This window comes from Lactuca serriola, chromosome 2 (assembly GCF_051521515.1).
Source record: "Lactuca serriola cultivar US96UC23 chromosome 2, Lser_US96UC23_V15, whole genome shotgun sequence".
Classification (NCBI taxonomy): domain Eukaryota; kingdom Viridiplantae; phylum Streptophyta; class Magnoliopsida; order Asterales; family Asteraceae; genus Lactuca; species Lactuca serriola.
This window is the reverse complement of record NC_136409.1, coordinates 205,512,262-205,533,521: the sequence shown is the minus strand read 5'-3', so window position 1 is coordinate 205,533,521 and position 21,260 is coordinate 205,512,262. Positions and strand designations below refer to the sequence as shown.

Here is a 21,260-nt window from a genome sequence, read left to right as displayed (position 1 = left end):
GGTCTAGTTTTATTTAAAGTATGGTCTCTTGCACGTCATAAATATAATATTATAAATTTCTTCAGTTTAATGATGGTTAGGTTTTAGTTTTATTCAGAGTATGGTCCCTTACACTACATATATTTATATTATTAATTTCTTCAGTTAATAAATAACATCACTCACTAAAAAATAGTTGTTAAAATAGTTTCCCGATCAAGTTCGATATCTTGGATTGAGGGTGGACTAGCCAGTAGACTCATGATCCGTCAAAAATCAAATAACTCATTCACAATAACATGAATATTGTTATTTTACGGGTATATTTTAGCTGCCAATATTGTATCAGTAATTTACAAAAAGAACATAAATAATTAAAGATCTAATTAATAATAAAATATTTTTACTAATTTAAAACTCATATTTATATTAATATATAGACATTTAAGTACTAGTATTTAATTATTATATGATATAAATTACAAAGACAGAAAATACATTATTTCAAAAAAATTCCAAGACGAATGAAGTGCCACCAAAATTAACAGTTTTATAAATAGTGTAATTTTTTACAGTATAAACTTGGATATTTTGACAGATATTTTGGTATCCATAATCATGAACTCGATCAACTACGCCGCCGCTGACCTTTTGTCACCGTAGTCGTCTAGGTTAAGGGCTTCCAGCAGCTTTGGCCATGATTCCGGGATCCCTCCGGGAAGATCAAACTCCATTAACTTCCCTTGCTTTCTGTAATAATCCTCCACTGGTTCACTCTGTTTACCCAAACCCAAACACAAATACAGATCCATAATTCATAATTCGAATTTTAATCTGAAATTATATAAACATAACGGAGGGTGAACTCAACCTACAGACAAATAATTACCTGTTCCTTGTAGATACGAAGCCGCTCCCTGACAACTGGTTCAGTGTCATCAGCACGAGTAATGAGCTTCGATGAACACTGTGGAGGTGGAAGAAGCGGAGCCATGGTGATTTCTGGATAACCGTTTTCTGCTTTTGCATTGATTGAGGCCAGATTGAAACTTTTTCCACATTCGCTGCATATCCTTCGTCCCAGACATTTCTCAATCAATACATCTTCCCTCAGTTTCAGATTTATCACTAGATCAATTTCCGTCGCCTCGTCAAGAATTTCCTGTATGTTAAATTCGTTTATAACGATCACAATTTGGGAATTGGGAATAATATTACATGACCACTTACACTTTGTCTTATTGTTCGTGGAAAACCATCTAGAATGAATCCTGATTCACCTTTTGATTCTCCAGCTTCGAGTCTCTTCGACAATAAGTTGAATATGATTTCATCTGAAACCAACTTCCCTTGATTTACTATCTCCTCGAGCTGAAATAAATAGAGAAAATTTTAGTGCCAAAATCAACGAATTCCATGATTTGCAACGGATTAATATATGATCCCAGTTTGTAATTATGAATAACTTGATAACTTCCAAGGCTTAAATTGTAGCGATTGTCATGGATGAAGATTGATAAGGATACCTGATGGGAAAGAGGACCAGAGGAAGATAACTCTTCACGAACGAGATCACCGGTGGCGATGTGAGGGACACCGAGAAGAGAGGAGAGTCGACCGGCATATGTGCCCTTTCCGACGCCGGGACAACCTAGAAACACCCACTGGAAATTCCTAGAACCCTTGGGATCATCAGTAAGCGGAAACAGAATGGAAGAATTGGGACGTTGACGTTGAGGCTGGATTTCGGAAACGGTGGCAGTGGTGGTGGTGGTGGAAAGTGATCGCCTGAGTAGAAATGGGAATTGGGTTTTGAAGAGGCGGGCGAGGGCCGCCATTGGAGGATTCTACGGCAGAGTTGCAGAGACAGAGATGGAGTTGGAGGGGGAAAGCCGAATTGGGAGTTAAGCGTCGGCACGCATCGGTTTCGACCTAACGTGATTGGTGTGTTCTCCATAATAAAAGGTTTCCAACAATTTTATATGTTTATGCAAAATAATGTATAACATTAATTAAATTTCTTACGATATAATAACATGTTAAATATGTTAAAATTCACGACTTTAGATGATTTATAACTTAAAATATTTAACAAGCATGACGTTATTTTAGAAAAAGTTCAGATATAATGGTTGTTTGGTGCGAAGTGAAAAAAAAATACAAAGAAAGCAATTTGTTAATATAGGATACTTTGTAAAAATATAATATCTGATCTAATTATATAATTGATATGTTTAAAATAAATTAATAGCTAAAAAAACTAATATTCTTAGGGTTTCCCAATGGGTATAGATGATGAAATATAAAGTTCGATTAAAGGTTACTTATAAAACCCATTTACATTAAATATTACATTTTGAAAAAAAAAAAAAAATACTACGTACTTGTTTTGCGAAATAATAATAATAATAACAATAAAAAAATAATGCAACATGTTTTAGATACTTATTTTTGTATTTCAAAAGATGTAATATATTTGGAGAGATTTTTCTTTCAGCTTTATTAAATAATGTTAGAACTTTAGAAGATGATATCAAGATAAATTGAGTTTAATATATATATATATATATATATATATATATATATATATATATATATATATATATATATATATATATATATATATATATGCTTTTTAAAAGGCATGTTCTTAAAATTTTGACGATTATAAGTTGATTTTGTTTTTAGATTAAATAATATTTTTTACAGACACGTAGACTCCCAAGAATAGAGGGCCACGTGTAACGACCTACGCCACGAGAGTCAACGAACCTTCAACGGCTAGAATTGATATCGTTTCTCCGGCGAGAACACATTCAGACGGAAAATGGCGATTACTCTCTCAACAATCGCTCCGATCACTCGTACTTACCTCTCTCCTGCTAATAATTCGCCACCAAGTTGTACAAGTAGTAGTTGTACTTATAATCTCACTCTCTCCCCCTCCGTCACCGCCAACAAAACGGTCCTCGCTTCTTCATCACATACTCGCCGCCCTGTCTCCGCCGCCGTCTCCAGCTCAACCGGCAAGTTTTATTCCTCTCCCTCGTATTCACATACTAATCCACAAGGTATGTAATTTGGCATATTAATGGCGCAGGAACTGCTGAATCTTCGATTGGAATTGGCGAAGAAACGGGCAGTCTGTTGGAGAGAGTAGAGGTGTTTGATTTGAATGGGAATTCGATTTTGATTTCTGATTTATGGAAAGATCGGAAGGCTGTCGTTGCATTCGCTCGTCATTTCGGGTATGCATGTGACATATCATCTTATAGAATTTTCGATCATCGGAGAAATCGTAGCGCGAATTTGGTGCCCTAATTCATCTACACAAGAATACAGTGCCCTAATCCAATTGCTTTACGTGTTGAATTGCAGATGTGTCCTTTGTCGCAGACGAGCTGATATGCTTGCTGCTAAGAAGGTATTCAGATTTTACGAACTGAATCTTGCACTTTTTTTAGACATACGATGATGAAATTCATGTTGTTTTTCCTCGATCGCGTTTCAATCAGGATACGATGGATGCTTCAGGTGTGGCGCTTGTCTTGATTGGACCTGGTAGTGTTGATCAGGTGTGTGTGTGTGTATTGATCATGTTACTTTTGATTTAGGGTTCATGACAAGTGTTTTATGAAGTTGATGAGACAATTCCATCTGTATTCACCATGTGCAGGCAAGAACATTCTCTGAGCAATCTGGTTTCAAAGGAGGTATGTTTTCAACATTGAAGCATTGAGAATTTGAGATGTGATTTAATCATCAAAAACTTATGTAACAGAAATGACATATTTCTTGTTGCTTGTTGCAGAAGTATATGCAGATCCTAGTTATGCATCATACAAGGCACTGAGCTTCGTTTCTGGAGTTTCAACCACTTTTACACCCGGAGTATGTTTTTTGCTTAATCATCAAATCAAGTTTTAAAGTTTTCTTATATGCGAATCATTTGAGAAACACAGGCAGCTTTGAAGATCATAGAAGCATACATGGAAGGTTATCGACAAGACTGGAAGCTTTCGTTTGAAAAAGATACTCGTACCAAAGGTGGCTGGTATGTATGCATATTTCTTTTTGGACCGACTGTTTGAATAAGAAGAGTAAATGACCATTTTACCCTTGTGTAGGCAACAAGGTGGAATCATAGTTGCAGGTCCAGGGATAAGCAACATCTCATACATCCACAAGGACAAAGAAGCAGGGGATGATCCCAACATAGAAGAGATACTTAAAGCTTGTTGCTCATGAGTCATGAGTCATGAGACATGAGGATGAGGTACTCTATGTAAAATATTGTAAATGAACATATGAATGTATGATAGATGACTTTTTATTTATATTCAATAAATTGGATTATAGAGTAGTGTTACAAATTATTACAAGTACATTGAGGGACCAATTAATTATGAACAAAAATTTATGATTTGATTTTCTTTTGTAACCAATGATACAAGGACCTTCTTGTGACCTTCAACCTCTGAAAAACTGCTGGTCTTCTGTTTGGGGGGCGGAGGGTTTTATCTAATAATAATAAGTCGGGATTTGGATGGAATGGATTCTCCACATTTATTCTTATTATCTCACTTGGGATTTTTGGTCCTAATGAGAGAATCTCAAGACCTAAATTATCTCTTACAAGTTTGATTATTGTATCCTTTACATCAAATTCATGTTTATCACCTACTTCATGTACTCCCAGTATTATCAACATGTCATCTCTTACCAGTTCACCTGCAACCAAAACATAACATGTTCACCATCAAACTTATACTCCAGTAGTCCAGTCTCTATAAGATAGTAAAATACAGAATTTAATTCTATTCTACCTGAATGGTAGTTTTCTTTTATCATGCGCAAAACTGCTAGGACAACAATCCGTGCTTCAACCTTTCAAATGTCAATCAATACATTGTTGTGTTAGAAAACGTTGGTGGGAATTTCATTTTTTTGTTTTAAATAAATAAATTACCTTTGTGAGGCCTCGAACATCAACAGCTATAGATTGGGCATCTGTGTTACCCCTTTGCAAGTGTGATGCAACTTTCTCAAGAAGTAAACTTTGAGGTCCTCCTAAATCTCTTCTGTTGCTAGAGTTTTGTGGCCGATGGTTATCTTGTATTATCCCTTCACACCATTCCTCTATCAGTTCCTTCAGATAGTAATCATTGGGTTTAAACCTACACAGATGCTAAGTTATTTAATATTTATTATTAATCAAAAATATGATCACCAACTTATTAATATAGATAAACATTGTTGCCCCTTACCCTGCTTTACGCATGTGTTGATAAATAGATAAACATTGTTGCACTTCTTCTAGGGAACCATATCTGGTACGTGCTCTCAGAAGTGTGTTATATGTAACCTACAATTCAAAACAAGAATTCAATGTTTTATATATATATATATATATATATATATATATATATATATATATATATATATATATATATTTTTGTTAAAACAGTTTGAATTATTATAATTAAATCATATTCCTTACCATATTTGGTTGTACTTGATATTTCTGCATCTCTGCAAACAATGAAAATGCCAAATTCAATTCCCTCTGTTTTACACAAACCTTAATAGCTGCTGTATACGCAACAACATCAGGCTGGACACCAGAGTTACGCATGGTTTTCAAAATCTGCACTGAATTAGCAAATGTTATTAGAGCTAATAATAATATAATATAATATAATTACTTGAATTTTGTCTTACCTGTACAGCACGCTTGACATCCCCGGAACCTCCATAAACACCAATCAAAGTGGACCAAGTTATATGATTAGGGAAAATGCCAGCTGTCCTCATCTCATCCATTAAACCTCTTGCACGAAAGTCATCAGTGCCACAAGCTTTCATGAGCACATTATAAGTAGAAGTGGTGGGTCTAAAAGGAACCTTCATGGAAACTTCCAAACTCCCTTGTGACAGATTTTGTCTGTTTGTGATGTTTCCATATTCATTCTTTTTCCATGACTCAAATAAACGGAAGGCTCTGTCATACTGGAAAGCCTTGACACATGCATATAACAAGACGTTGAAGCATTGTGAATTTGGCATGCAATTGGATACCATCATTTCTTCAAATAATACAAATGCTTCATCTACTAGACCTGCTTTTGCACATGCACTGATTAATGATGACCATGTAACTGCATTTGGAGTCACACCCGCTTCAAGCATTTTTTGTTTCATTCCCAGTGCCATCTCCCACATTCTTGCATCTGCAAATACCTGACATTTCAGATAATAAAATATGAAAACTCTTGGGAATCTTTCACACCATTTTCCTAACAATTTTCTACACTCTAGAACAACAGAAGAATAAAAATCAAATGTTAAGACCATTTTCCCAACAAAAAGCATTACATTGGATTTTTGGGATATAAAGATGAATTTGATACCTTAATCATTGTGCTGTATGTGAAGACATCCAACTTCAATGTTCCTGTTGATTCCATGCACTCTACCTCACTGTAAATTTCCTGGGCCAAATCAACTCTAGCAGCAAGGCAGCATGATTTTAGAAGGATATTGTATGAAGCCATATCTGGAGTAACGCCCACATTCTGAATAGGTGAACTGAATTAGTCAAAATTCTTTTTAAACTAATGTGTGATTTTGTAAGAAGAGAGTATTATTATTACTTGCATATGTTCGTATACATTCATCGTGTAGCTCAGGTCACTGGCATTTACATTCATAAGACTGTTGAATACATACAGATTTGGGTTGATGTTTTCAGCACTTAACTCCTGCACCAAATTCACAGAAGAAAATCTACTATAAATGAACCATGATCTATAAAGAACATCTTTGATGCATAAATAGAAGAAACACCATCCAAAATTTTAAGGAAGTTGGTATATTATGATTTATGAGCATTAGCATACCTCGTATATGGACCTAGATTGCAAATGGTCACAACAAAGACCACATACATCTATGATTGTGCGATAAGCATACATATTTACACGACCCAGATTATGTTTGGATGCTTCAAAAACAGTTAGTGCAGATGCCATATCTCCTCTCTTTCCAAATTCATGAATTGCAGTACAGAATATCTCATCAGAGTGAGTACACAAACCCGAGTATCTGCAAAAGGAGCTAGTTAGCATCAAGGAACAGGAAACATGAAGCAGAACAGAAAGCATAGAATCATAGATATATAATTATCGGAAGTAGGAAACTAAGCTTACCTTATGGCCGCATGTGGATTTCTTTTGTTGACACAGTTTCGTATAACCTCAATTGGTTCCACAACATCTTCGATAGATATATGAAATCCTGCACCACATTGAGGGGGTAGAAGAAGATAAATCATAAATGTATTACGCAAAGGGGACTACTACACATTACACAATGAGTTTACGAAAATTTACCGGACAGCGTTTCCATGAGATCAGCAACCTCCTCCACACCACCACATTTCAAAATCTTCATGGATTCTCGTCCAATTGCCTCCATAACAGATCTATCGGACAGAAAAACTTCCACTGCACCAGCACCACCAATCCCTAATTTCTGAAAACCGGTTAACACTTTGATCAGATTCCTCACGCCCCCATCGCTCTCAATCACACTCAAAATCCCCTTAGAAACAAGCTCCGAATTCAACAGTGCTGCAAATTCGACAGGCTTCAAGGCAGAACTACCGCCGCCGCTAGTAACCGTCTCCACAATCATGAAAAAATCCTCGAACCTGCCATCTTCCACGAGCTTCGAAGCTAGTTCGGCATAGTAGTTGATCCGATTGTGGCTCTGGCGATGTTCCCCCCACCTGAAAGTGGATAGGAGAGGAGGACGGTGAGAGTGAGAGTGAGAAGAAGACGAGGAGGATGGGGGTGGTGGTGGTTTTGATTGTTTGGAGGGTTGTTTAGGGTTAGTAGTAGGTAGCGTGTGTTTGGGAAGAGGTGGAGGAGCGGTGGAAACGGAGGAGCTAAGCATGAGAAGAGTGGTGGTGCTTCTCATCTCCCGGCTAACCGGCCGAGCTGATTTGTTCGGTTTTCACTTTTCAGTTGTTTGGTTGGGGGCGAAGATTGTATTTGAAAGGCAGGTAATAATAGAGGGATAATACTTATTTTTTATTTTTATTTGTTTGCAAAAGAAAAAAAAAAATGTATATAAAATTTTGAACATTTTCAGCTTTAAATTTTGTAACGTCGACTTATTATTTTAACTTTCATGGGACAAAACGCTGTTTTATTGACCAAGAAAAACAATTTAATTTTTCTTTTATAGGAATTCGAGTTTTTTTCTTGTGTCATTAGTTTTTGTTCACCTTCCTACTATTAATTTTGTACCTATAACTATCAAAAGCTAAAAGAAAACATCAAAGACTATCATACCAACCATTTATTGAATCTTGGATTAAATGTGTTTTTATAAAAAAAAAAATATGTTAAGCATTGAGACTTCATCGTAAGATTGGTCGGTATTCGGTACGTGACTTTAACGCAATGGAGGAGGCTGATGTGTCACTCCTCGATGATGTGGCCACCTTGGACCCCCCCCCCCCTAAAGACTCACATCACACTCACATTATTTATATTTTTACAAACGACAATGAGTATTTATAATTGTCTTCAGTCGTCATTGTTTACGACTTCTTGTCTTCAAACGTCATTGCTTACGACCTCTTTTTTGTTATTCATCCATCGTTTCCATGAAAAGTGTTTCTTCTGTATTTTCGTTGCAGTGACTACATTGTGTCTTGGTGCATGCATAACATCGTTTTTTTAATTCAGCATCGCCCAATTTATACACAAGAAGGACTTTTTAAAAGTCTTTACATAATTATAAACCACAAGTGACTAGATGAAAATCTAGTACAATATACTTTCATGTACTCATGTTTCGAGGAACGACAAACCTACATTATTACAAACTAGTTGTGAGACCCATGTATTACATGGGTGAATTAAAAAAAATTAAATATAAAAATCAAAATATTTGAGAATTTTGAATTTATAAAAAAAAAAAAATAATGAATTATTATAATAGAAATGTTTTTTATCTTTTAAATTTCAACAAATAATTTAATTAAATAAACAAAAGAAACTAATGAGCTTTAATTTTAGAAAATTTGAAATTAAAAGGTAAGTTAATTAATGAAATTGATATCTATTTATTATTACATTTATTGCAATTATTACATTAAAATATCATGTGAAATTTAATAAAATAGAAAAATTAATAAAATGACATGTGAAAAAAAAAATAATTCAAAATAACCACAAAATGACATTTAGCAAATTGAATGAGAGTGTGACAAATAGCAAAAAAAACATTTATTTATTATAGTAGATTATATGACAAGACTCACATCACACTCACATTATTTATATTTTTACAATGGTCCACGTAATCCACCACCGCCCTTCATTTTTTTAACCCCTCCCCCTATGATTTGACATTTGACATAACTTATATATATATATATATATATATATATATATATATATATATATATATAGGTAAAGGTTCAAATGAGAACCTAAAAAGGTTAAGAATCGTAAGAAGCTCTAATTTTATATGTTTATAAAGGGTTTAGGGTGTTTATAAAGGGTTTGGGGTTTAGGGGTTAGGGTTTAGGGTTACCTTAAACCCTTTATAAACATCTAAAGTTAGAGGTTCTTACGGTTTTTAACCTTTTTTGGTTTTTATTTGAACCACTCCCTATATATATACTTGTGGGTACCCGCACGATGCAGCGGGACACAAATGTGAGAGTGTTTAACAGTTTTGTTTTGCTAATTTATTTCCTTACAGTACGTTGATTCGTTTTTTTATTGAATGGTCACATTGGATCAATTAGTTTTCTTCCGAAAACATATTATTTTACAAAGAACACGTAATATGCAAGTTTATAAACATAATTAAAATGGTAAGAAAATGCTTGATCAAATGAACATATTAATCTTCTTTTTTATATAAATATTTGATTTGTGTAAGGATATAGTTAGGATATAAAATTGTAAAATAATATTGAATATGAAAAATATCTAATATATATCTATGTTTTGAAGAAAAAAAAGTTACAAAAGTAAAAGTCAATGTAATCCATATGTAAACTGACATTCGTGTGACATTTGAGTGACGATTATTAAATTTTAATATATTTAATTAAAAAGCACTACTAATTATTTTCATTATGTTTATAAACTTATAAAAAAATAATTCAAATTGTATAACATCTAGAATTTTAATGAAATTTGTTTAACAGTATAACTTATATAAAAAATATATATATGATGAATCTTTATTATGTTGAATTTTTTAGTGAATATATAATAATTTAAATTAAAAAATTTAAAATGTGGTTGAATGTAATGCAAATTGTATGATGAATCTTTGTTATCTGTTTTTTCAAAGTTCTTATTTATATAGATCTCTATATCATTGTTTTTAAAAGTTAAATTTGGTATTTTGGCTATTCCTAACACCATCATCCCTATTTAGCAGATAATATGACATATTTAATAATGTGCTATATTATATTATTGTTTTATTATATATAATTTTAGATATCATAAATTAAATTTAATTAGATTTGTATTTAAAGTGGTTTATTATAAATTTTATATTATTTTGATTTTGTAGCAATGTTTATCATCAATCGTGTTAATTATTTATGAACACAACAAGTTAGTTCTCATATGTCTTTTTGTAAAGCTGAGAATCATTTAACTTTTTCCTATACATCATTTATTTATTTCGTAAAATACCACTAAGTAAGAAGACACACGGCAAGCCTAGGGGATGACTGGGATCAAACCTCACGACGTGAACAAGCATAGTTCACGTCGTGAATCTCGAAATTCAGCCTATAAATAAGAATCGAAGCCCTCCAGTTTTAGGTTACAATTTCTCACTCTCTCTCACTTTTTACTCTCTTCCAAGCTACTTTTAACCCCCCCTAAAGTCCCGGTATCATCCCTAAAACCCGAAGCAAGTCTCGACGCCCCGAAGTTCACGAGAAAATCATCTTTCCAGTCGAAACTATGCCCGCGTAAAGTCCGCATTTTAACTAAAATCATCGGTTTCATCAAAGAAAGTCATATATAGAAACGAAGTGTTGCCTGAATCGTCATATCATTATTCGGTTAATTCACGGTGAGTTCAATATATATGAACAATTGTATGTTATGTGTTATATGTGTCATGTGCTTTTCAGTGTTATTATTCCGGGTTATTTTTCCGTGTTATTGTTTTCCGCTATTTTGATAGCAAAGTAATACATTTGACCATGTGATCAGTGAAAGGACTTAGATTCACATTGGTACTAGTACGTAGCCTCTGGCCAAGTAGATCATGTCTCCGTAAGAGAATGACTTCTATTCTATGACATTGGCTGATGGTTAGACAGGGCTATAAGACTGAAATCTACCAAAATGTTAATCAGAAATTGTATGTTTTCTGTGTCATTTGGGCCGAAGTGTTATTGATGTTTATCAAGTATTGAAATTGTTAAGTCTGTTTGACTGTATATCTTTGAATCAAGTCATTGATTGAAATGGAAAGCTTGTCACATGATTTCACATATGCCTTTGTTGTTCCTCTTTGCTTTCGCCATATTGATGTATATATATGACATAATGTTATATTGTATCTATTATTGAACTCACTAAGCGTCATCGCTTACCCCTCTCAATGTTTTAAATAAATTGTAAGCACCTAGTATAGTCTTATACTGTTGCAAGATTTAGAATAGTTAAGACTATTTCTTTCTATTTAGTATTCATGTATGTATATGAATAACAGATTACTGGGTAGTTATGTAATATATTTAACTTAAATAGTCAGTTTGTATCCAATCTTTTGTAATCGAATTATCAATGTAAAATTGTCACAACTAGGAAATTTTGATGCTTTGTAACAACAACAATGATAACAAATGTGAACCAAAAATGCGAAAACATGTAAGATGCTTATTCAATAACAACAAAACTTCCATCAAACACTTTATACAAGCACTACAAATAGTCAACAAAGAATTGGAAACCCTAGAAATCCCGATTTAAATCCATTTTAGACTAGGACTTCCTTATTGGGCCTAATGGGCCAATAAGCTTCCAATTTGATTATTTTGGGCTTAGAACTCTAGAATGGGCTCTAATTGGACCCACTTCCATTTATTTAATAATTTGGGCCATATTGGGCCTAGAATGAAATAAAATACCCTAATGGATCTTATTGGTCCATAACTAACCTAATTAACCTTAATGAACCATAAAAAAATCATTCCTTGATTTATTTTGGGTCGTGAACCCTCTCCAAAGACCAATTGGGCCAAAAATCATCTAACTGGATCATAATATGGGCTTAAGCACAAAACGGCCCAAAATCTTTCCTTTTCTCTCTTTTATCGGCCCAAGAAGAAAAAAAAAGAAACTAGTGGAATAAGGAGGCTTAGCCACCTCCTTATTACCTTATGGATTTCCATGCACATCCCATACATCCATGCAACTCTCTCTCTCTCTGTCTCTCTCTCTCTCTCTTCTTTTTTTTCTTCTTCTTCTCTTCTTATTACTCTCGGCCAAGGGAAAAAACACACACACACTCACAAAATTCATTCCAACTTTTTCCAAATCCTCTCAAGAACACTTACACTCATTCTTCCAAAAAATTTCGAGACTTAGAGCTTTTCAAGGAGTTTCTTCCACAAAAATCATCATTCAAGGTAAGTTGGTGCTTAAATCCATGATCTAACTACTTCATTTCATCAAAAATCTCCTCCTAATCTATTCAAACTCGGGATCTTGCATCTTAGAGCACATCTAAGCCAAAGATCCTCCAAGAAGCTTGCAAGGCCGAGAATAGCATCAAACTTCTTCCATTCTTCTTCAAAACCAAACCCACAAACTCAGGGTGAGTTCATATCCCTCTCTTTTCGGTTTTTACAAGTTTTATGGGGGAGAATACAAGTAAAATGAGTAGATCTATGTGTATGTGTGTGCTATGTATGATTTTATGCATGTATGTGATTGTAAGTGTTTATGTGGTAAATATGCAACAAAAAGAGAAGAAATCTCGAGATCTATGACATAAGAATGAAAAAAAACATGATCTAAGGTATACTACACTAAACAAGTCAAGAAAAATACCCTCTAAGATTAAAATAAACATATTGTAACATAAAACAAATTTTGGGGCTTTAATTGTCAAATAAACAAAAGTTGGGTGAAAAGTTGCCATTCACGGTTTTCTTGAGGGTCAAAAGAGCCAAAACAGTTAAAATAAATGTTTTTATGAAATTTATGCTCTTCAAAGGACTTGAAATGTAAATATTAGCTTAATGGGCAAATTTTTGGGCTTTTCGGCCCAATAAGCCCAAAGTTGTGAAAAACATAATTTTCAAAGGGCTGAAATGATAAATTCCTCAAAACAGGGGATAAAGAGTTAAACAAATATATTTCAAGGTTTAAAAATGCTTTTCTTTACCAAAAAGGATAAAAAATGTAAAGTTTTTGGATTTTGGGCCAAAATTGTAAAAGTTGCAAACATTTGGGCTTTAACCGAAAAACACTTTTCTGGAAGGGTTGAAACTGCCAAAGAATAATTTTTGGGCTAAAAATATCAATTGTGTTCCTCGCAAAGAGGGCGGACTTTAGCCCATTGTATTCCTCGCAAAGTCCAGGGATCACAAGCATGACAATGTCTTTCTCTTTGACAGGTTCACCAATGTTTGTTGGGGCATCTGAGTATTCTTGAGCATGTAGAAGGTATGTAGAGGTTGCTTCATCAGGTCTCATCTCGATTTTAAGAAGCTGTGTTTTAAGGGTATACTCTCTAGATGAAGATTGAGGGGCATAGGCTCGTTGTACAGAGAGCCAAAGGTCCTTGGTTATCGTTCCTTGTGCATGAGGATATGATGCTTCATATATGGTGGATAATAGAAGCATACGTACATGAGCATCATTAGCAAGCCATGCAGTATAAGAGGGGTTTAGTGTAGGATTTGCAGAGTTAGCCTTGTCAGCAGCCGGAAGGGTTTGAGTGGGACACAGAATAGTGTCATCGATATACCCAAAAAGATTGTGGGTAACAAGGAACGGATGAATCATAATCTTCAAGAAACCATAATTAGTAGGAGTTAGGGTAAAAGGGAACTTATTAGAATTGTGTGAAGTCTTCTCGGTTGTGGAGAAAGGATTGATGATTGTCATTTGTTGATGTGTTGTAAGATTGTTATGGACTTGTGAAGTCTTTGTGAAGATTATGGTTCTGGACTTGTGAAGACTCTGTGAAGATTATCGTTTAAAGAAAAATTGTGTGAAGGCTCTGTAAGGATGTGGGGATGCGATGATCGTTCTAGTGTTCTGGTGAATTGTAACTTATCGGCAGCTAGGGTTGTAACCTAGCCGAGAAAAACAGCTCTGATACCAAGATAACGTGATAAATAAGTTATATATTGATTGAATATAAGATTACATGATATATATATATATATATATATATATATATATATATATATATAATATTTACACATTTAACTCTATACTCATAATAATCTGTCTAATAGTGCTTTAGTATCTAGGTACACTTCTTTCATTATTGATTTCATACTCTTCTTCTGATACAAACTATGGAGCAACGAGCATGTTTAGAGCATCTCCAACCCACTTACATTTTCATTTTTTCTTCTATTTTTACCCCCATTTTCCTCCAACCCACCCCCATTTATTCCCCTATTTTGGGGGATATGAATAGTATTACACCATTTAGGGTATTATACTATTCATTTCTGCTAAAATGATGATGAACTTTGTGTTGTCGGTTTTAGTCCCTTTATTTATATAATTATGCATTATTAATTTATTTTTACCTACTAATTATAATTTAAATGTAATATTTAGTATTTATAATATTTTCTTATATATTAAATTATATTAACTAATTATAAATATAAAGTTTGTGTTTTGTTCATCAAATTCTTATAAAAAGTTAAATACATAATGAAATTTTAAAAAACGATAAGGTATTTTACAAAAGCTTATAAATATGTTATAAATATAATCTTATTTATTTAATATTATTGTAATGAAAAAATATAGATTATATTTTTGTTAAAACCAAATTAACAGAATAAGTGTTTTTGACAACCTATGTAAGTTGGAAGAATTGAATATACTTGGAATATTCTTTTTAGGGTGAAAATAGGATAAAAGATGAAATAGGATCAAAGATGAAACACTATTTACCTTATTTTTTACTCCATTTTTGTGTTAAAAAATAAGAATGGGTTTGAGATGGTGTTATTAATTGTGATATCCAAAACATACAAGGGTCGTTGATCAAGATAGTTAAAGTAAGGGGCGTTGATCAAGATAGTTAAAGTTTGAATAGACTTCTTTCATTATTGATTTCATACTATTTCAGTCTTTTGCTTGCTATTTTTTATAGATTTTGTTCATAACACACATACATATTAGATGAGAATGATATTTGTTTTTATAGAACTTTTTGAGAAGAGTAGTTAAACAGAAATGATGAACCACATCATCTGAATAGTCCAAGTCAACCCGCCACATATATGTGCACAATCGCAAAAGTTTGTTACTCTCGTAGTTTATATATATATATATATATATATATATATATATATATATATATATATATATATATATATATATATATAGTGTAAATACTAAATACATTCAAATGACTTCTGAAAGAGCGGAAATCGATTATTACATATACATATTTCATGAACTTTCAACTTTAGACATTCCACCAGAGTAATCTCCATGAGAATAGACATGAGTTATGTACAGCATCAGACCTCTCTCCTATGAAACTGGAAGGCTGAATGCTTAGAGTATGTATTTAATTACTTGACGGGAAAAAGAATGGTGTACACAAGAAGAACGGTTACAATGACAATTGCACCCCCAAGGGTGAAACCTGGACTAGTCCATAGACTTAAATTTGATCTTTCTGCCCTCTTAATGGGATCTACTTCCTCAGACAATGGGTAGTTGGATCGCCTAGGGTTCCAGCTTACATACTTATTTGGGGTAAACTGTGAAAACAAGCTCTTTTTCCCTTGCTTTTTGAAACTTGACCATGCCTTATCCCAATCTGTTGATGATTTGTCTGTACATGATGTGCAAAAACAGTATCAAGAGTTCAAGACCATTGGCACAATCATGAAGCATCGCTTCCTAACGCTCCAATTACTAGATTAATCAATGATTTCTTAGTGATTTTGGACTTATAAACTGATTCTGTTAGGTATATCTCTACAATTTCATTTCACTCACAGCAATCAGCTCCCCTAATCCAAGTAAGATCTTATGACCTCCGAGAACAGAACAATCAAATCATGATCATGTAACCACAAGAAATACACAAATTAACAGCGACGAATCATAAACGTACACAAATAGCTCCGAATTCTAATACCTTTGCCGTCGTTGTTCCGATCGTCGCCATTTTGAGGAGACGGTGGCCTCCGAGGAGGAGGATCTCGGCTGGAACAGTAACAGGGCTTCGGAGGTTTTTGATTTCTCCACGATGACGTGAGGCTCCCAATGCTCATCGCTCGAATATCCATTTTTTTAGATTCTCAACTCTCAACCACAGAAGAACGCAAGCTTTTCAAAACCTGTATTTTGTTTGTATGTACGAGGGAATATGTAGGGCTGCATTGGTCATTTAACGATATTATTTTTAAAAGGCTGACTACATTAAATGATTAAACACAGTTAAGCCCAATTTGTTCCCAAAAAGCCCAAATTTGATCATAAAGTTATTTAACACAAAAACTTTAACAGGCTTTTATTTTATTTTTTCTTATTTATTTTTTATTTTTTTTATTTTTTGTACTTGTTACTCAAGTGGAAGCAATGTTGTTGGACTGCTAATTAAAGCGAGTCAAAGGCTCAAAGCTCATTATAAAGGCACAAAAGAAAAGTAGGTATCCTTTTTTCATTCATGTCTTACCAACTTCGTACATTAAATATATAAAAATATATGCTATATTGCTATGTACGTTAAATAGTAAACACAATTAAGCCCAATTTGTTCCCAAAAAGTCCAGGTTTGATCATAAAGTTATTTAAGATGAAATTTTTGCACCGCCCTAATAAAATACAACATCTTCCCACTCTTCTTTTATTCATGCCTTAACAATATAGTACAAGTTGCACTACGTATACCTAATACAAGTTCTACTAAGTATACTATAAAAGTTGTTACGTCGTCATGAATGACAGGATAACATCTATCAGGATTCCACTTGTATTTCGTGTTTTATGGATTTTACAATGATCAACATTCTTGTTAGGGAAAATGACTCGGAGGGTAACCAACTGTTGAGTTTATTCTTATTTGGTCTCTTTCCTTTTTTTTATCCAATATACTGTTGTTTGTGTTCATCATAACCCTTTTGACCGACTATCACCTGTGATAACCGGTCAAAAGGTTATGGTGAACACAAACAATAAGCTCGATGATATATTGGGTACAAAAAAAAAAGCAAAGGGACCAAAGGAGAACAAACTCAACAATTGGTTACTCTCTTGAGTCATTTTCCCCAAAAAGTTAAATGAAATTAAAGCTGCAAAAGTATCAAAGACTGCAACCTTCTTAGGTCATAATGTACATGAAGAACGTTTCGGAAGGGTAGCTTCGTCAAAACATTGTCTATGTTATGTTTACTGTGGTTAGCTGTCAACAACACTCTGCAAAAGGATATGCAAAAAGGATATGACTGTGTATGAGAGGTATCTTTATCAGCATAAATGTTTACCTCAAGGTATATTATGGTGATGTGTTTGCAAAAGTTGTATGATCTTGTATATATTGATGTTGTATCTGATCCCATGAATTCAATCTTAAAGCTAAGTAAGCTCAAAAATCACAGCCCTTATGATTCCACTCGTTTGTAGACTTGTCCATAATCCATGATACGATAAATCATTTGATTGGAAATGTAAATGTAATCATGAAATGCATCTGCTTAATAAAGATTCCCCTAATAAATATTCAGGTGTATTACAAAGTTGTACATGTATGAATAATGTTTTATCGTGGGTTATGTTTTGAATAGAAACAATAATGAATCTCATAAAGTCATTAATATAAGCAGGAGATGACGTGAGATTTTTTCTAAATGAGTAAACGGAAAATGACTATGTACGGTAACCAACTGTTGAGTTTGTTCTCATTCGGTCCATTTCATTTTTTTTGTACCTAATATACCATCGAACTTGTTATTTGTGTTCACCATAACCCTTTAACCTATGATAGCCAGTCAAAAGGGTTATGGTAAACACAAATAACAAGTTCGATGGTATATTACAGAAAAAAATGACCAAATGAGAACAAACTCAACAGTTAGTTACTCTCTAGAATCATTTTCCCTTCTTGTTATGTACTTGGAATCTTTCAGGGCTTTCTTACATTTTAAGCACATAATACAAGTCAAGTAAGCCTTATAACAAAAGTTGAGTATGTTATAACCCACCCTTCCTTAAAAAGATGTTAACCTCATAATCTCTTCATAATCGACTAAATGTGTATATATATATTCTTCATTTTGTCTTTTGTGTATGTCGTACAATTTAGTCCAACATTATGTTTCCACTTGACCAAAACTAGTTATATTTCCTTGTTTTGCAATATTTTTTGTCTGGCTTAATAGTTGTTTTTGGTTTCCCAACAATCTCATTCATCCCTTCCACCTTTAATTTAGTCAAAGAAATTACTTCATCATGTTTTACAAATGCATATTAAATATGACATATTTTCTAAATCAAAAACCCAAAATTCAACAAACATAAAATTGAGCTTTAACATGACCTTATGAGGTGCTCTATTTTCAATTCATCAAGTTTGAACTACAATTAAAAGGTGTCGAAGACATTCAACAGATTGCATTATTCATTCAAGTATTTGTATTATAAGACCGTGTTTATACCAGTAGGTGTGGTGTTTAGCTAGAGCAACAAATAATCTCCATATTCTAATAAAAAATAGTTTTATTTTTCTTTTTTCCATATGTCATCCTATTAAGTTTCTTAATTAATGACATGTCACTTGTCAACCTATTGATTTTTCATTTCAAAGTTCAAATTTTAAATTTACGCATTTTAATTACATTAAATTAATAACATTACAATAAAAATTAAGATATAATTAATACAAATTATAAGATGATATAGTTTCATTTATTATTTAAATCAACGATTACAATTTTATATAACCAAAAAAATATCTCTTAATAACTTATTTAAAATAATTGATTAATAATTTTGAATGTTTATTATGAAAGTTTAATTAATTTTGTAATCGTGATTCTCAGGGTTGATAAAACCGATACAATAGATGTACACATACTAATACTATAAAATGAAAGGGAGCACATAGGGAATAAGAGGTAACAAGATATTAAAATATTTAGACAAAAATACGGATAAAACAATTAAGATAAAACAATAAAAAGTGGGTTTTATTGTATGATTGCAATTTCTAAATGAAATATAATAAATAAAAAGCATTCCAATATTGGGTTTGTTTTGAAATTATGTGAGTTTTAATTTTGGATTCGCTAGACCACATGTTAGACTATATTAAGGGCGTGTTCGGCACGAAGAGTTTGAGAGTTTCTAGCGTTTGACAAAACTCTCCGTTTAAAACAAAAAATCTCGTTTGACACTACAAGCTTCTAGCGTTTAGTTTAATCAAAACGCTTCAAATCCAAATGTTACTTCATGTAGCGTTTAACAAAACGCTACAAGCTACAAGTTACCCGTTACCCTCTACTAGCTAGTTTTGTCGAACACGCCCTAAGCTTCATGGAGCCTCCACACAAGTTTATTTTTGAGGTCATTTTGACTATTTTGATCCAACACGATTATCATTAGTGCCCCCTACGAACAAAATTTATGCATCCGCCGCTAAACCATATCACATAAATAATGTGCAATTCAAAGATGTCATTCAATGCATAATGTTTATTATTATATACATTAAATTATGTTAAATGTTAAATAAAACATGGTAAAATATACATGAAATGCAACTTAACAAAATATCTCAAGCTTAAATATTTTATTGTCCTAAAGAAAATAATCAGAATAAATCGGGAAGATAAAAAATATAATTAAACATAAAATGATAAAAATAAACTCTTGATCCATACGACATAATCTTATTTTCAACAAATAATAAGAATACACTCATTACATGCTAATCTCTAAAAGAACCCTAAAATATACATATAGGAAAATAAGGACTCAAACTTGTCCCAAAATTGATTCAACAAAATCACGAACTTCCAGTGGTATCATGAAAACAATAAGTGGTAGAATCATAATTTAAAAAACAAAAATGTATGAGTTTAAGTCAAAAGTTGTTTATCCATAGATTTTTCAAAAATATAAATAACTTTTTATCTAATTTTCTTTCATCACGAATTTTTTTTTCAAAACCTTTCTTTAAAATTTACTCATAACTACCCAACTTGATTTGCCTGGCAATGTTTTCTATTTTTTTTCAACAAATGTTGACATGGCCAGGCCTCAACTGGACCAAGTCATGTGCTTTCTGCTATATTCAAAGCCCTCAAATATGGGTCCATCGTTCAAATTCCTAAGGTTCATGTCAGGTTATTCACCGTTATTGTTGGACTAATTTTTTACAGCCTTTTGTTTGTTCTTTAGGTGTTTGTTTTTTTAAAAACAAAATATTTGCATTAGAAGAGATTAGAGCAACCATATGTAGTCTGAAATAAAAAGACTTTTTTAATGTTTGCAGACTGTTAAAAAAAACTAAAATTCAAAAGAAACTAATTTTTTTTAAACTTAAAAATGTTTTTCAATACTTTTTCCGACTTTATTATAGATAATTACCAAATCTAGATCAAACTTTATGTATTATTATATAAAAATTGAAAATAAAATACTACGAATTAACGTATATATTTGATAAAAAAACCAATAAGCATTAGTGACAAAGTTATACCTAAACATTGTAATTATGCATCAAAAAAATGTAACATATTAAAATGATGGAATAAACTTCGATTTTAAAATGAAAATTTTTATTTTACTTTTTCAATTAAATCAATTAAAAGCTGATCGTAAATATTTTTCACAAGAAATAGATGATACTACATTAAATAATGATTTATAAAATTTGACACAAAAAATATAAGACGATATTATGATTTTTCACATCTATATAAACAGTTCCAACGATCATTATTGTAATTAAATATTTATTTATAAATTTCTCACAAAGGTTATGTTTGTGTCGTCAAACCT

General features: G+C 32.6%; 4 protein-coding genes across 4 annotated transcripts; 1 reads left to right on the top strand and 3 right to left on the bottom strand.

Moving 5' to 3' along the window:
* Positions 1-509: 509 nt before the first annotated feature.
* Positions 510-2,011, bottom strand: LOC145088247 (adenylate kinase 1, chloroplastic-like). The gene is made up of 4 exons (XM_079026507.1): positions 1,506-2,011; positions 1,210-1,350; positions 869-1,141; positions 510-755 (listed from the first exon to the last, which is right to left on the bottom strand). The coding sequence occupies exons 1-4, from the start codon at positions 1,815-1,817 to the stop codon at positions 612-614; spliced, it is 870 nt and encodes a 289-aa protein (XP_078882633.1). The 5' UTR covers positions 1,818-2,011; the 3' UTR covers positions 510-611.
* A 682-nt stretch (positions 2,012-2,693) lies between these two features.
* Positions 2,694-4,355, top strand: LOC145088245 (Thioredoxin superfamily protein). The gene is made up of 8 exons (XM_079026506.1): positions 2,694-3,005; positions 3,080-3,227; positions 3,358-3,403; positions 3,495-3,554; positions 3,656-3,692; positions 3,791-3,870; positions 3,942-4,033; positions 4,107-4,355. The coding sequence occupies exons 1-8, from the start codon at positions 2,807-2,809 to the stop codon at positions 4,225-4,227; spliced, it is 783 nt and encodes a 260-aa protein (XP_078882632.1). The 5' UTR covers positions 2,694-2,806; the 3' UTR covers positions 4,228-4,355.
* LOC145088244 (Tetratricopeptide repeat (TPR)-like superfamily protein) lies at positions 4,294-8,049 on the bottom strand. The gene is made up of 11 exons (XM_079026505.1): positions 7,371-8,049; positions 7,188-7,275; positions 6,879-7,083; positions 6,633-6,740; positions 6,390-6,554; positions 5,701-6,219; positions 5,480-5,626; positions 5,247-5,344; positions 4,949-5,156; positions 4,806-4,866; positions 4,294-4,710 (listed from the first exon to the last, which is right to left on the bottom strand). Exons 1-11 carry the CDS (start codon positions 7,957-7,959, stop codon positions 4,397-4,399), a joined length of 2,502 nt encoding a protein of 833 aa, XP_078882631.1. The 5' UTR covers positions 7,960-8,049; the 3' UTR covers positions 4,294-4,396.
* A 7,603-nt stretch (positions 8,050-15,652) lies between these two features.
* Positions 15,653-16,612, bottom strand: LOC145088243 (2,3-bisphosphoglycerate-independent phosphoglycerate mutase). Its single transcript, XM_079026504.1, has 2 exons — positions 16,396-16,612; positions 15,653-16,086 (listed from the first exon to the last, which is right to left on the bottom strand). The coding sequence occupies exons 1-2, from the start codon at positions 16,544-16,546 to the stop codon at positions 15,821-15,823; spliced, it is 417 nt and encodes a 138-aa protein (XP_078882630.1). The 5' UTR covers positions 16,547-16,612; the 3' UTR covers positions 15,653-15,820.
* Positions 16,613-21,260: the final 4,648 nt, after the last annotated feature.